This window comes from Gymnogyps californianus, chromosome 18, assembly GCF_018139145.2.
Source record: "Gymnogyps californianus isolate 813 chromosome 18, ASM1813914v2, whole genome shotgun sequence".
Taxonomy (NCBI): domain Eukaryota; kingdom Metazoa; phylum Chordata; class Aves; order Accipitriformes; family Cathartidae; genus Gymnogyps; species Gymnogyps californianus.
In genome coordinates, this window is record NC_059488.1 from 5655141 (window position 1) to 5669114 (window position 13974).

Here is a 13974-nt window from a genome sequence, read left to right on the forward strand (position 1 = left end):
CAGGGTTGAATAGGAAAAGAATTAGGGGATATGCACAGTTTTCCTGGGTTTGAGTGGGAGGTTATGTTGTAGGAACATGCATTTTTTTGACAGCTTGAATCAGCATAGTTCGAAATTATCTTTTAGTAAGTCAGTCCAGTTGGTATTAGAAATAAAAGAAGAGCTTGTTTTAAAGGGCTTTGAGGCTGGTTTTTTGCAGCATGAACTTCCGAGATCAATCTCAGAGTAGATGCTCTCCATCCTGCTTCTGCTGACTGTGGTCCAAGCTAGACAAGCATCTGCTAGAAATAGTGTAGGTATGCCTCCCATTTTGGGGGCAAAAAGGCTTAGCCTATGGGATCTTCTGGAGTTGCTTCTAGCCTGATGTTTGTGTAATTCCTCCTTCAGATTTCTTTCCTACTTCTTTCTCATCAGTCCTGCTTAGACTGAAGAATACTAATGGATTTCTCTTTCTCTGAAGCTGCTGAACTCTTGGCGTGTCTTCGAGAGACCAGCCGTTCAATGTGAACTTACTGTTGTTCTTGTATTTGTCTTGGCTGTTATTTGCAGGGAGACTTTGGTGAGGCAGGATTTCCAGGGATTGCAGGCATGTTTGGGCCAAAGGTAAGAGGCTGTCTTGTGACCAGTTGCCTTTCTAGTCTCTCTTTACTGGGGACAGACAATGCAATACTTGTTGCAAAGACTTTATTAGCAGCTCTGCAGAAACTATTGAAATTGAATCGTGATTCCAACTTTCTTTAGTTTATGCATCTTCATTTGTTAAATGAGTGTGCGTTTACATGTGCTTTGTTGGAGCTTATTCCTGTTAAAATGGGTAGATGGTAGAGGGAAAAGGGCTGTCCTGTAGACCCCGGAGCTGTTTTCCCCACCTGAACATCTTTCAGGCACTTCTATTTCCAGCATCAGTCATCAGTCTGTACCTGAGACACTGATGCATTCCTAATGTTGAGAGCCTTGATTTGAAATTTAGACTCATTTTATCAGCATATAATTTTCCTGGTGAAGGGGGACCAGTTTCTTTTCTGTAGAAAGGAAAGGGCTTGCAAAACAGGAGTGGGAAAAGAATTTTTAAAAAATTGGACCTTCCCATTCCCATATACAAGAGGCAGCACCTCTGTCCTTGCAGCAGAGCTGTAAGCAAGGGCATAAACACGGGGTATGTTTATTAAGGGGACCTGGCATCTCATTTTTGATTGCAGGGTCCCCCAGGAGACCTTGGTTTCAAAGGCATTCAGGGACCACGTGGGCCGCCTGGTCTCATGGTGAGTGGTTTTTCAGTTTGTTTGGTTTGGGAGGATTTTCTTCCTTCCTCCATCCTCTATTTCCGTGAGGCTACAAGGTGCTATAAGGAGCACAGTGCCCTGTTCACCGCCTGCCTGGCAGACAAGCCACAGCCGTGGCACCACCTCTGAGCCACCAGAACACGTCTGTAGGTAACCACGTGTGCAAGGGTCTCTTCTGCCTTGGAGGCAGTCATGCTGCTGTGACCACTGCACAGACCACTCCAGCTACACTGAATCTTTCTATTTCTGGAATTTCTGAGGTTTTACATGGGTCATGACAACCGTACTGTGAGGGCTTGTGTCTTTGGACTTGCATTTTGAAACAGTTTTATTTCAGCTACAGCGAATACCACGATCATGTTGCTGAAAAGCAGCAAAGAGATTCAGTATCTTTACTGAGTCTGCCGTGGTAAAAGCGACCGTCAGTTCCCATGTGATGGTTCATGCATATCTTTTCTTTTCTAGGGAAAAGAAGGAATTATTGGTCCCCTTGGCATTCAGGGTCCCACGGGAAGCCCAGTAAGTATCTGCATTTTTTTCTGCCTGTATTTCTTAGAAGAGCATAGTGTTTGAGATCTGAGATGCTTGAGGCCAGCATAAGTAAATCCCAAGTCCTGCTGTAACGAGGGAAATGAAATGGTCTTTAAGATGAGCAGCTTGTGAGAAGTGTAGGTTTAGTCTCTGGCTGCATATATAGTTGCAGGGAGATTACTAGCTTAAAAGTGAGGAGCAACTCTACCTAAGTGCAAGTTTTTCGATACATTGGCTCAGACTAGAATACAAGAATGTTATTGCAGTTTTTCAAAAGCAAGCTGCCAGATTTTCCAAAGAACTTGGCCTGAGAGAGGCAAAAAACCACAGAAAAAAAACCCCAAAAACTGATAAATATATTAAACTGGGAACAGCTTGATTCTGGGAAGTGTTGAAAATCCCTGCCTGCCCCAAAATTCCAAAGGCGGTGAGCACAGACTAAAGTTCAGGTCAGTGCTTCGTAAAAACATGATCATGAATCTACTTAGAGTTCAGTACAGAAGCTGCTACCGGCAGAGGTGAAAACCAGTAAGATGAACTTGGACATTGCCAAAACATCCAGTAACGGCTATTTTTTTGCCTCGGGATGGGTGGGCCGATACGGCAACCTGAGCTGATTTGTTTAGAGATGCACTTGGGTCCTTGCAAGGAGCTTCTGGGTGGCAACACATCCCGGCAGCACAGCTTGCTAACAGTCACTGACAGCCACCTCGTGTGCTTTAACAGGGGCCCAAGGGAGACAAAGGCAGCCGCGGAGAAATGGTAAGTGCTGGTCCGCACCCCTGGGTGCGTCCTGCCGTTAAGAGGGACCCTCTCTTTGAGCAACCGAGAGTCACGCTGGGCTCTGCTGCACCCGCTTGGGCTCTGGCTCAGTGTGGTGGCATCAGGCTCCCACGAGGGCAAGACATCCACATCCACGTGTGCACATCTACACCCACTCTGCTGTTAAAATTTCCATTGACTTAACCCAATTACACCGCAAAAGCTAACACTTTACCGTGTTAGCTATGACCGTGGCATCTCCAGGAACAAACCGCAGTGAATGGCAGCTCAGAAAGCCACAGGCTGCCCAGGCCAGGGGCACGGGACCTGTCTAAGTAGCAGCGTTGCCCGGGTGCAGCCCCCACAGCTGTGGGAGCACTGCCAGGGCACGTTCTCGCCTTCTGCTCTGCCTCTGGTCCCCTTCTTGCAGGGGCTCTGCTGGACTTTTACACCTTCTCGTATCTCCTCGGCGTTCTCACCATACAGCGGATGTGGGGGGTATACCAGATATGTGTTGTTCATCCTCCTTGTTACCCATGACGTGGGTCCCTCTGCTCTCCGGGTTGCTTCCTTTAGCAACCAGTGGTTGTACCTGCATGCGGGGGCTTGGTCCAGGCATCGGAGCCCAGCAAACGCAGCTGTGTGGCTAGTGCAGAAGGCTCTTTCAGGCCTTCTTCAAACGAGACCTCTTATAAGCAAATGCCCCAGAGATACCAAAAATCCCAGTGCGCATTTCTAACAAGCCAGGGTGCTGCCTCTGTTTCTTCTTGCTCACCATTTGCCACCTCCGTGGGCACAGCAGAGGACAGCGTGCTGGCGGGGACCTGAGCCCCAGAGCGAGCGTTTGCTGGTGTCAGAGCTGTCAGCATCCTTTGCTGCAATAACCTCTCTGCTGTTGGCAGACACTGTTGGGCCCCTGTTTTCAGTGTCCTTCCAGTGCAGCACCCAGCCCTTGTGCAGGCACCTTGGGAACAGCACATGGCTGTACAGGGAGATTTTGGTTTATTAATGAGCATCTTCTGACAGCTTCTGCCTTTTTTTTTTTTTTCCTTTTTTTCTGCAGGGTCTGCAAGGTCCAAGGGTAAGTATTCAGAATCACTTTTCCTGACTAATCTCTTTTATTTAAATAAAACAGTTGCTTTTAGCAAATGTAAAGATGCAGGGTGGGTAATTGTCCGTACAAGGAACATGGTAAGTACCTGGGGATATGGCATTAATGATAGTTAAGGACTAAGGGCTGGGGACAAGGGATGCTGTAGGAATGGACCAGGTGCAGACAGATGCACCCGGAGTTGGGAGATGGAGGAGGTGGGGCCACCTCCTGTCTCCTGAAGGGTTTGAGGGAGAAGATGCTGTAAAATGTCAAAAATCTGGAGGATTTCAGGAGGGAAATACAAACTGGAGACATTTCACTAACTGATGCCACTCTGTCTTTAGGGTCCTCCAGGCCCACGAGGACACCCTGGCCCTCCGGTACGTATATGTGGAAAGAGTTCAAAGACATTATTGAAACAAGCTAAAATTATTGCCGTGATACTCTCCAGAGGGACTGTTCACTCACTGGAAATTATAGCTTAGCCCCATTCCTCGTATGCAAAAATGTGCGTGTGAATGGACTAGTGTTTCTTGCGCTTTAGTCCAAACCATCTCCAAGTATTTTATAGAGACAGCATTGTTGCCTCTCTCACTCGTCTGCATTGAGGGACTCCAGGGGAAAGAGGATTTCAAAAGGACATGACTGAATATCTTCCCAATAGTGACTGCCAATCTTTCTGGCTGATGCCCCTTTTTTGCTTTGATTTCTAGGGACCGCCAGGAATTCCAGCCTCATTTGTAAGTTGCCGTTTTCTGTACGTTTGTTAATGATGATAATAAGTCATGCAGAGCCAAGGTGCTGATGGGACATCCAGAAAGAGCTGCTGGGACCCTGAAGACACACACTCAGGTCCAGCAAGAGATGCTGTGTTAGCAGAGCAATGCTTGAATCGCAGCCCTAGACCGAGAAGCATTTGCTTGCATCAAGGCATGTTCAGCTTCTAACAATCTGTTACCATCTTTTTCACCCCATACTAGCAACAAGACGGCTTTGGGGCAGCTTTCCAGACACTAATCGACTCGAACACCGCGCTCAAGACAGAGGTAAGAGGGTACTTTTGAACTCACTGGTCTTTGCTGGAGCTGGAGGCGGGGAACGGTCACAGCGTTGCTTGTTCTTTCTGTGTGCTTAAAGTTTATATACACAAAGCTCTGGTTTGTCGCTGTTCTTATGGAATAACTGGGGTTTATGCACGCAAAGATCCAGTTAAAGGATGTGGTTCTGTTGTGTTACTCGTTTGTGAAGCTTCAGACTTTGCCATCATGACTTTGCCAGCGCTTCAGAGACGTCCTGTTCAGGACGTCTGCAAGGGCTGTAGCTCGCTGGATCCCAGCCAGCACGGCCTGTCTTTGGCCCGCTGAGTTTTTCCACAGATAAACCTGAAACCCTTGTGGTTACAGCACCTGGTGCCCCCCGAGGCACACCTGACTTTGCCTCCTTTTCTCTCCAGGGTTACCAACATCCAGACCTTCTCATGCTGGACCATGGAGGGGAGATCTTTAAGACTCTACACTACCTCAGCAACCTCATTCAGAGCATCAAAAGACCCCTGGGAACCAAGGAAAACCCTGCACGCATCTGTCGAGACCTCATGAACTGTGAACAGAAGATGAACGATGGTAGGAAGCCCTGAGTGTGCAAAGGCTGCATCCTCCATAGGGCCATTTCACATGGCCCAAACAGGTCTCCTTCCCTGGGACCAGTAATGCAGAAATCAAAACTTCCCTTTTCTCATTCACAGAAAAGTTAAGTGTCCTTGTTAATCCTCGCATCCTCCATTTCTTCAGGTACCTACTGGATTGACCCAAATCTTGGCTGTTCCTCGGACACCATACAGGTCATCTGTAACTTCACCAATGGTGGGCAGACGTGTCTCAGCCCCATGACCGTCTCCAAGGTACACACAGCTCGACCCCAGCACGGCATTTCCCATACTGCTATTACGAAATATTTACCCAGGGGTGTGTTGTCCCGGGACACCGGACGGTGACCGCTATGACACAGCACACTGGTTTCTCCTTGAGGCAGAGTTAGTGTAGCTGTAACATTCAGAACTGCTCTCATGCAGTTAAAAAATATACCTAAGACGGTTATTGACTCTTGTCAAGACAAAGCAGTACGTTTCTAGCAATGTTTAATTAACCCATAACCTTAACAGAGGCCAGTAATTTTGCAAACACGCCGCTCCCAAATGCTTTGTTGAATTAACTTATGTTCAGGTCACTCTTGCACTTTGTTTTCTGCCACCTGAAAAAGTGAGGTCAGCTTAAATATACAAGTTTCCAGTGAAGTTAATGCTGCAGGATTTTTCTTGAGGGAGCACCTGTACCAAAAATACCAATAACAATATCTGGGTTCATCTGCAGGTGAACTAGAACCTGCTGCTTTGCTGCTTTGCAGAAGCATGTATTGAATTCAAAGTTTACGTTATTTTCCTCCCACTTAAGGACCTGCCAGTTTGTTCTGAAACAGAAAGGCCCTGCTGTGTCCCCATGAAAACTTTCCACATTGACTTGGCATCTGGCCCTTACGCCCGTACTCACGCCAGATCCAGTTCTGGGCATCCGTGCATGGCCACCTCCAGACTGAAGCAGAGTACAGGGACCACCTTTGCTGTCACATCTTGCCTAACCCTGATGCTTGACACATCTTGTCCCTAACCCTGCCGCTAGCTCCCGCCCGCCCCGCTGCAGAGCTACGCCCTAACATCTCTGTCACCTTCACAGCTGGATTTTGACATCGGTCGAGTCCAGATGAACTTCCTCCGCCTCCTGAGCTCAGAGGTGGTCCAGCACATCACCATCCACTGCCTGAACACCTCCGTCTGGCGGGAAGGCTCATCCGAGAAACCTTCGGAAAAAGCCGTGCGCTTCAGGGCCTGGAATGGACAGATCTTTGAGGCAGACGGGCAGCTCAGGCCAGAAGTGGCAGCTGATGATTGCAAGGTACGTTGCTGCGAAAGAGGGGAGAGGTGGAGAGAAATGCCAGGCAGAACCCACTCAGGGCACACGACAAAGCTCGAGTTATACCTGTGCTTCGTATTCTCCTCCAAAAAAGGGGGAGAAGAGTCTGGTTTACCTGTTCACCACTTTAATTTTCCAGTCCAAGGTGCCATAGCAGCTCCTGTTAAGTAGATCGCCTTCAAACAGAAAGCAAAAAATTCAATTCCAAAGTTACATGTCGCGTGTAGCAGCAGTTAAATGGCAGAAGGGGGAATTGCCGCCCGAAGGCGGTGGTCTTGGCTCTTGCCTGATGCCGCGCTGAGTCGGTAGCCGTGTGTCTGCATTTCGGGTTCACTGCATTAGGAGTTTGTGTTTGGTGAAGCTCGGTTTCCATCAACTTGACCTGGATAAAGGGTTCCCCAGAATGCTTTCTAAACCTCATCTCAGACCTGCTCAGCCCAAAGGGCAGTCCCTTGTCTCACACAGGGCTTTTCAAGCTTATACCTCATGAAACGCATTCCCTTCCAGCAGGATTCGTCCCCCAGTTAAACAGCTTTTTCTCTGTCCCTCCTCCGTGCACAGATCAAGGATGGACGCTGGCATCGGACTCTCTTTTCGTTTCGGACGCAGGACCCTCAGCAGCTGCCAATTGTCAACATCTACAACCTTCCCCCATCCGAGCCAGGAAAGCAATATCACCTCGAGGTCGGCCCCGTGTGCTTCCTTTGAACAAAGCCATCGAAACGGGGCTCCAAGGCTTTGACCCCATGTTTGGCCTATGTCTTTACACAGGCTCTCCCACCTCTCTGCAGCAAGGACAGCTGGGCTGTATCTTTGGGTCAACTCTTGCTCTAGCCTTTGGCTCAAGGTCTCAAAGAACCCGCGATCTACTGAACTCAGCAGATTGTCAAAAGGAGGAATAACGAGGACGTAGGGGAAGCGAGTATCAGCCGGGACGTGAACAGTGAAAAGGGATCAGGGGACTAGATGTTGCAAGCGGTTCCACACACAAAGCTTTTTCCATGACCAAAGAAAATATTGAGAGAAACCTCAAGCAACTTGCAGTGTGTGGGTGTTTGGGTTTTTTTTCCACCCCCTCGTTTTGTCTTTCCTGGTTCCTGAATTACCAAATGTTCTTTCCATTGCAAAGTAATTAAAAGATAGAGCTTCCCTCTCGGAGCTTGTCGCCTTCTGGATGGCCACGTGCTGCATCAGGTCTCCCAGGCGGAGCTGCAAGTTGAATCTGGCTGCTCTGTGTACCGGAAGCATTTTGATGTGCAATATTAGAAGAAATAAAATATATATATTATATTATTTAAAGCAAAAAGAAGGAAAAAAAAAAAAACAGAAAAATACCTAAGTTCCTCCTTCCATGGGTGAGTTTAATCAACATCCCTTCTCATGCGTGGTGTTGGGGTAGGGGAGAGTCCTGAAGCCAAGAGGGGGGAATGGAAGGAGGAGAGGGGAAGAGATTGGTGCTAAAATAGAGAGAGAGAGGATGGGCTCGTCTGATTTGTTTCTACCTCTCACTGTGAAATCTCTGGTGCTCTTAAAAAAGTGTGTTATTTTATATGTATGACTTTAAACTATTTAAGGTTGTGAAGGTGCTACAGTGTCTTGCCACAGACCCCAAAAAAAGGCCCATAGGACCATCTCTCTAGGAAGAGAGGAGGTTACGATCTACAGCTAAATCAGAGAAACAGCCACCTTTAAAGGGATCCTTTAATCGCCGTGGATGTCAATCGTGCGCAACAACTCAAACTGTGTCCAAAATAACTTAGAGGATATTTTAAAAGCAAATTTGCTTTTTGTTGTTGTTGTTAATCAGCACTTCACTGCTTTGGGAGGGGAGTGAGGGATACAGCTCATCTGGAAGCACTGAGCCTCAGAGAGAGCTATTTTTGAGTCGGTTGTCATGTAACTAGTTTTGCTGTAGTCGCATTGGCCACACATCCGTGCCGGCTTGTGCGTGCAGTGATTCCCTGGTCTAAGCTCGTATTTAAACCCAGCTCTGCAACCCTTCTGTCTGGCCCCTCTGTCAAGACTGACATGATGGTACCTTGTTTCAGAACCCAGCCAGGCTTGGAGGGGTTTTGTTTTGTTAAGTTTTGTAGAAATTTAGTCTCTATATGTAAATTTGGAGGAATTTTTTTTTTTTTTAAAGAGGATAATTATGGTAATCTTTAATTCTATGTAAGGAATAATATTGATGTAATCGGAGCTGTACTGTATCGGAAATGCTTCAGTGCCTGTTTGGAGTTTTCATGTCTCATATGGACTATGGATTTTATTTTTTTGAGGAAAAAAAAAAATTTATATGTGAGTCTTTCTTTGTGTATTCTTTTTTTTTTTTTTTTTTTTTTTTTTTTTTACTACTGCCTGCTGGTTGGTTTCCAACAACCATCGGAAAAGGTTAACAAGATCTGTCCCAAATACCTCACCCTCCACGCAGCCCTGCCTCCGCTCAGAAATACCTCACCCCCGCGCGGGGCCGGCTCGCCCCAGCACCCCCAGGCCAAAATCACCATCACTCATCGCCCGCTTGCTGCCGTCCCCTGCACACACACTCCCGGGTTTTTCCCTCTCTTGTCCTCTCGCCATCAGTTTTGTGTGTTTTCTCAAGGCTGGCGTTACCGTTTGTTCTCATTAAAGCTTTTTTCCTTTTCTTCTTCTTTTTTTTTTTTTTTTTGACTTTAAATAAATATTTAAAACTGAGGCAATGAAATGGGACTGTTATGGGTTTTTTGCTTGTTCATGGGAAACTAGGTGGGCAAGAGGTGCAGAAATACCCCGCTGCTCAGGGATGACGATGTTGGTGTGACAGCCCAGAGAACCCCAGGTGACCCAGGGAGCCCAACCCACACCCCAAAACCCTTCCTCTGGTGCCGGTCACAGCATGACCTGCCCGACCCTCAGCAGGATGCTAAATGCATGACAAGGCTGGGATCCCGGTGGCTCCCCACTGCTGTGCATCACCCCACCACCCCAAGCCTCATCCATGTCACCATCCTGACACTGCTGGGGAGCAAGAGGAAAAGGAAAAAAAAAAAGGGGGGGGGGGGAAGAGCTGAGCTGATTTTTTTCATTGCTGAAGCCCAAATCACACCTCAGTTGCTCCAAGCTGACTTTGGAACCCAACTTCTCTTTGCTTAGGAGGTCGCCTGGCCCCAGCCCAGCCTCAGACTAAAACCTCGTGGCTGTCTCTGCCGCCACAGGCAGGGTACACATTGGAGACAGCAGCGAAGCCACCGTGGGCTCGAGCCCAGGGAGGGGGACATAGGGGTGACCCCCCCAGCCCCGGTCACACCGCACCGCAGGTGCTGCCTTGGCTGGTCCCGGGTTGCATCAGGGGCAGCGGGAAGGGGCCGGGCCGTGTTTGCTCGCCCCACGCTGCGCCCCTTCCCGGCAGCGCTGCTGCGGCTGGAGGGGCCGAGGGACCCCGGGCACGGCGGGGTGCTGGGCGACGGCGCCAGGTCAGCTTTGGCAGCGGGTTAAAAACTGGCTCGGTTGGGGCTGACCGCCTCTCACGTGAGCCAGCCGGTCCTGAAACACGTTGCTCGTGGTCAGGGAAAAAGCAAACACGTTTAATAAATAAATCAATGCACTTAATTATGAGGCCAAAGTTGGAGGTGATACAAGACACTGTTAAATAGAGAGATTCTGCATTTAAAGAAGTGGTAATTTATTTATTTTGTTAAAAGCCTGAGCCCACTGCACTGGTTGTTCCCCTGCCAGGATTTTTTATTAAACAAGTCCCTGTCTCTACCAGTTATTTTAGATTACTTTTACAATAATCAGCTATTACTTACAATATCAGCACCCACAGCCCAAAGGCCACTTTATCACTGCAAGGCTGGGCTCAGACAAGCCACAAGCAACAAGCGCTGCAAGGCTACCGCCCTCCGATCATTTTTGTGGCCCTCCTCTGGACCCGCTCCAACAGGGCCATGTCTTCCCTGTGCTGGGGACTCGAGCTTGTACGGGTCCTAATCCTGCTGCGCACACCCAACGGCAGCGCCAGGTCGCGGCCCCATCCCCAGCAGCATCCGCGTGGTCCCCACCCCACTTCCCCCCACACCGAGAGCACACGTGAACCCCAGCACCAGCCCCGTGCCCCGGCGAGGAGCGAAGACCCGAAGCCCTTACAGCCCTGTGGGTGAGCGGCCACCACCCAGCCATCATCGTGGGGACTTATTTGCCCTACGGAGGAAAGCCACGTTCAGGTGCCATTCGGTGCCCCCGAGGCCTCCAAACACACCTGGAGCCGGCCGAGCGCTTCGCCAGGCACCCACAAAATTAATTGCAGTTTCCAAGAACAAAAGCCTGTATTGGTGAAACGTAGGGTTGGTGGTTTTTTTTTTCCCCATCTTTTCTGCTGAAGAAATCCAAGCTTTTGCAAGTTTAATTTCCTCCACCTGCTATTGCTTCATGCCTGAGCAAACAGCCCAGCCACTGAACAAGCACATAGGGGCTGGGGACATCCAGCTTTGCAGGCGGCCGTATATAAGGGACGGAGCTGAGCCACGTCCCGTCAGAGCAGGAGCCTCCTCTCAGCCGGCCAGGCAATGCTGGCCTCCCTCACCCTCCTCCTGGGGCTGCCGCTCGCCCTCGCCGCCGAGCCCCCCAGCTGCGCCCCGCTCGTCCCGGTCACCTTCGACAATGCCACCATCCCTCGGGTAAGCCCTGCCCTCAGCTGGGGTGCCCGTCCTCACCTTTCCTATCAGCATCGCTAGCCGTTACGGGTGCAGGAAGAGGTTATGAACCCAATCGGCAGCTCAACGCTTATCTCACTGCCTATCCATGCTTATTTTCCTAAAAAAAAAAAAAAAAAAAAAAAAAAGACTGCTGCACAGGAGCATGGGGAAGGGGTGAAGCCTTGCAGCTCTGCACCCATAATCTCGTGAGCAGGCGCTTTTGGGGGGGCTCCTGCTTCCATCTCCCCGTGCAAACCAGGCTGGGCAGCACTGTCCCTAGTGCTTCGCCACTCTATTTTAAGTCCTTCAAGTGATGGGGACTCAGATCATGAGTCTCCATCCACAAAAGCCTTTACTGCATAAACAGTATTTAGTCCCTTGGGGACATTTAATGGGAGGAAAGCAATGAGAGCCGGGCACAGAGCAGGAGGGACACGACCGCAGAAACAAGCTGGCCATCCCAGGAGCTGGAGCATTACCTTAGCAGGGAGGGGACAAAACCAAGAGCCCCTCACCCGGCCGGCATCCTGCCCGGGGTGTTCACCTACCTCGTGGCCATCGGACAGCGGGGCACAGCATCTGCTTTTACTCATGTGGTGCCTGTGGGTGAACCTAGCGTGGCCCCCCCAACCCTTCCCCACTCCCCTCCTCTCTGCAGCTCCTGGGACAGTGGACCTACATCACCGGCGCCTCCAAGTACCCGCCTCACGTGGCGGAACTGAAGGTGGTGAAATACGCGACTTTTTCCTTCTTTCCCGGCAGCCATGAGGACGAGCTCAACGTCACCGAAATCATGAGACTGTAAGGAGGGGGACTGGCCCCCTCACCCGGCTCCCCCATCCCCAGGGGCATTTCCACCCACTGGTGCCATCCTCTGGGCTGAGACGCTCCCACAAATTTGGGGCTGGAGAGCAGCTATGCCAAATTTATTTAAGCTCAGCAGCCTGGCTCAAGTTCTGAATCCCTCGGGTTTGGTTGGTGCAGTTTGGGGGGAGGTATTTACCCCATCTGACCTCTCTGCCCCACAGGAATGAGACATGCGTTGTGAGGAACACCAGCAACATCCATGTCTTTCGGCACAACTCCACCCTGGTGCACGGTAAAGCCCTGGCTGCAGCGTGGGGCCGGGATTGGGGGGGGGGGGAAGCACCACAGCCGCACCTTGCACCCTCCTGCTTCTGCCCCCGGTATTTGGCACCCTGAGCCCCTGGCCCTTTTACACCTAAAAACGTGTCTGGAGGTGGGGGGAAAAAATTTCTTCCACCCCATGCAATAGGTATGGCAGTGCTGCGGGACCAGACTGGTCCCAACTGGGATGAGTCTCCCGGGGTAAAGGGGATGAGCAGCCCCCACCAGCGCTGCCAGCTCTGCCCAGGCTGAGCCCCGGCATGGGGTGACGCTTGCCAACGGGGGACCCCGCTCTCCCCATGCCTTCCAGTCGATGACCAGGTGGCTTCCGTGGCCAAACTGATCCAAAGCGACAAGGACCTGCTGATCCTGAAACACCTCAATGGCAACTGGCCGGGTCTGAGCCTCTCGGGTGAGTGGATGCTGCCCTGGATCCGTGGGGCACGTCCCTGCGTGGGGATGCATCGATGGGTACAGGCATCCCCAGCCCTCGCAGGCAGGGCAAAAAGCCCCTTTTCCCCCAATACGGAGAGGGGAAAGATGGGGGCGGGCGGGCAGCGAGCTCCCCATCCACACCACGGGGACCACCAAGGAGCAAAGCACCCCCTAAAACCCCTCTTTCTCCTTTTACCGCCCCATTTCTCGGACAGCGCGGACGCCCAACGTGAGCAAGGAGCACCTGGAGGAGTTCAAAGCCCAGCTGCGCTGCCTGGGCTTCACCGAGGAGGAGGCGTTCTTCACTTCTGAAAAGGTCCGAACCCCTCCCCAGGGTGGGCGAGCCCCAGCCCACGCCAGCTCCTGCCACCGGCTGGGATGGGGGTCTGGGAGGGAGTGTAAGATCGGTTCCCCACCACGGCTGCCCCTCTGCGCATCCCCTCTCCTCCCTGAGCATCCATCCCAGCTGTTCCTAGCTCTTCGGGTGTTTTGGGGGTGAAGGAGCACCAACAGCCGCTCTCCCTGTCTCCTGCAGGATGCCTGTCCCCTGCCCGGGGAGAAGACAGGCAAAGACAACACGGAGCAGCAGCTGGTGTAAGCCATGCGGGCTGGGTCGGCCGCTCCATCCTCATCCTCCTCCAGTCCCTCCACGGGGACGTCCCTGCCTGCCGGCCCTGGCCAGGCTCAGCTCAGCCTCAGGACTTTCTATCAAGGTTTCATTTTTTCCTCCTGGATGAAACGCCCAGTTTCCCTGTTCTCACCCAGACCAGAAATAAACCCCTGTGTTACAATCACCTGCCGCTCCTGCTGCATCCTCACTGGGACCACGGGCAGGACCCCCTCCTGCCTGCCCTGCCTGCAATGCCGCATCTCCGAACCTGCTGAGAGGCATGAAAAGCCCCAGACAAAACCTCGCCAGAGCCAAGCATGGCAGCGGGCACGGAGATGCTCACCCCTCCCACCAGCTCCGCAGTGGCACAGAACCCTCCCGGCCACCCCCCCACCCAGCGGGTCCCCTACAGCCACGGGGCATCGGGACGTGAGCACCCACCCATCAGCCCCAACCCCGCAGGGAGACGCACAAACCCGCTGACCCCCTCAGG

The 13974-nt window shown here is 51.3% G+C and overlaps 2 protein-coding genes across 2 annotated transcripts in view; both read left to right on the forward strand.

Moving 5' to 3' along the window:
• Positions 1 to 8937, forward strand: part of COL27A1 (collagen type XXVII alpha 1 chain) — a 212037-nt gene extending 203100 nt beyond the window's left edge. Inside the window, 12 exon segments of the mRNA XM_050907800.1 lie at positions 550 to 603; positions 1200 to 1262; positions 1749 to 1802; positions 2541 to 2576; positions 3640 to 3657; positions 4014 to 4049; positions 4383 to 4409; positions 4650 to 4715; positions 5123 to 5291; positions 5460 to 5569; positions 6399 to 6617; positions 7197 to 8937. Of these exon segments, the coding sequence (XP_050763757.1) occupies positions 550 to 603; positions 1200 to 1262; positions 1749 to 1802; positions 2541 to 2576; positions 3640 to 3657; positions 4014 to 4049; positions 4383 to 4409; positions 4650 to 4715; positions 5123 to 5291; positions 5460 to 5569; positions 6399 to 6617; positions 7197 to 7343 (999 nt within the window). The 3' untranslated portion in view covers positions 7344 to 8937.
• A 2242-nt stretch (positions 8938 to 11179) lies between these two features.
• LOC127023769 (alpha-1-acid glycoprotein 2-like) lies at positions 11180 to 13665 on the forward strand. The gene is made up of 6 exons (XM_050908064.1): positions 11180 to 11290; positions 11967 to 12109; positions 12337 to 12407; positions 12747 to 12848; positions 13087 to 13187; positions 13407 to 13665. The coding sequence occupies exons 1-6, from the start codon at positions 11180 to 11182 to the stop codon at positions 13467 to 13469; spliced, it is 591 nt and encodes a 196-aa protein (XP_050764021.1). The 3' UTR covers positions 13470 to 13665.
• Positions 13666 to 13974: the final 309 nt, after the last annotated feature.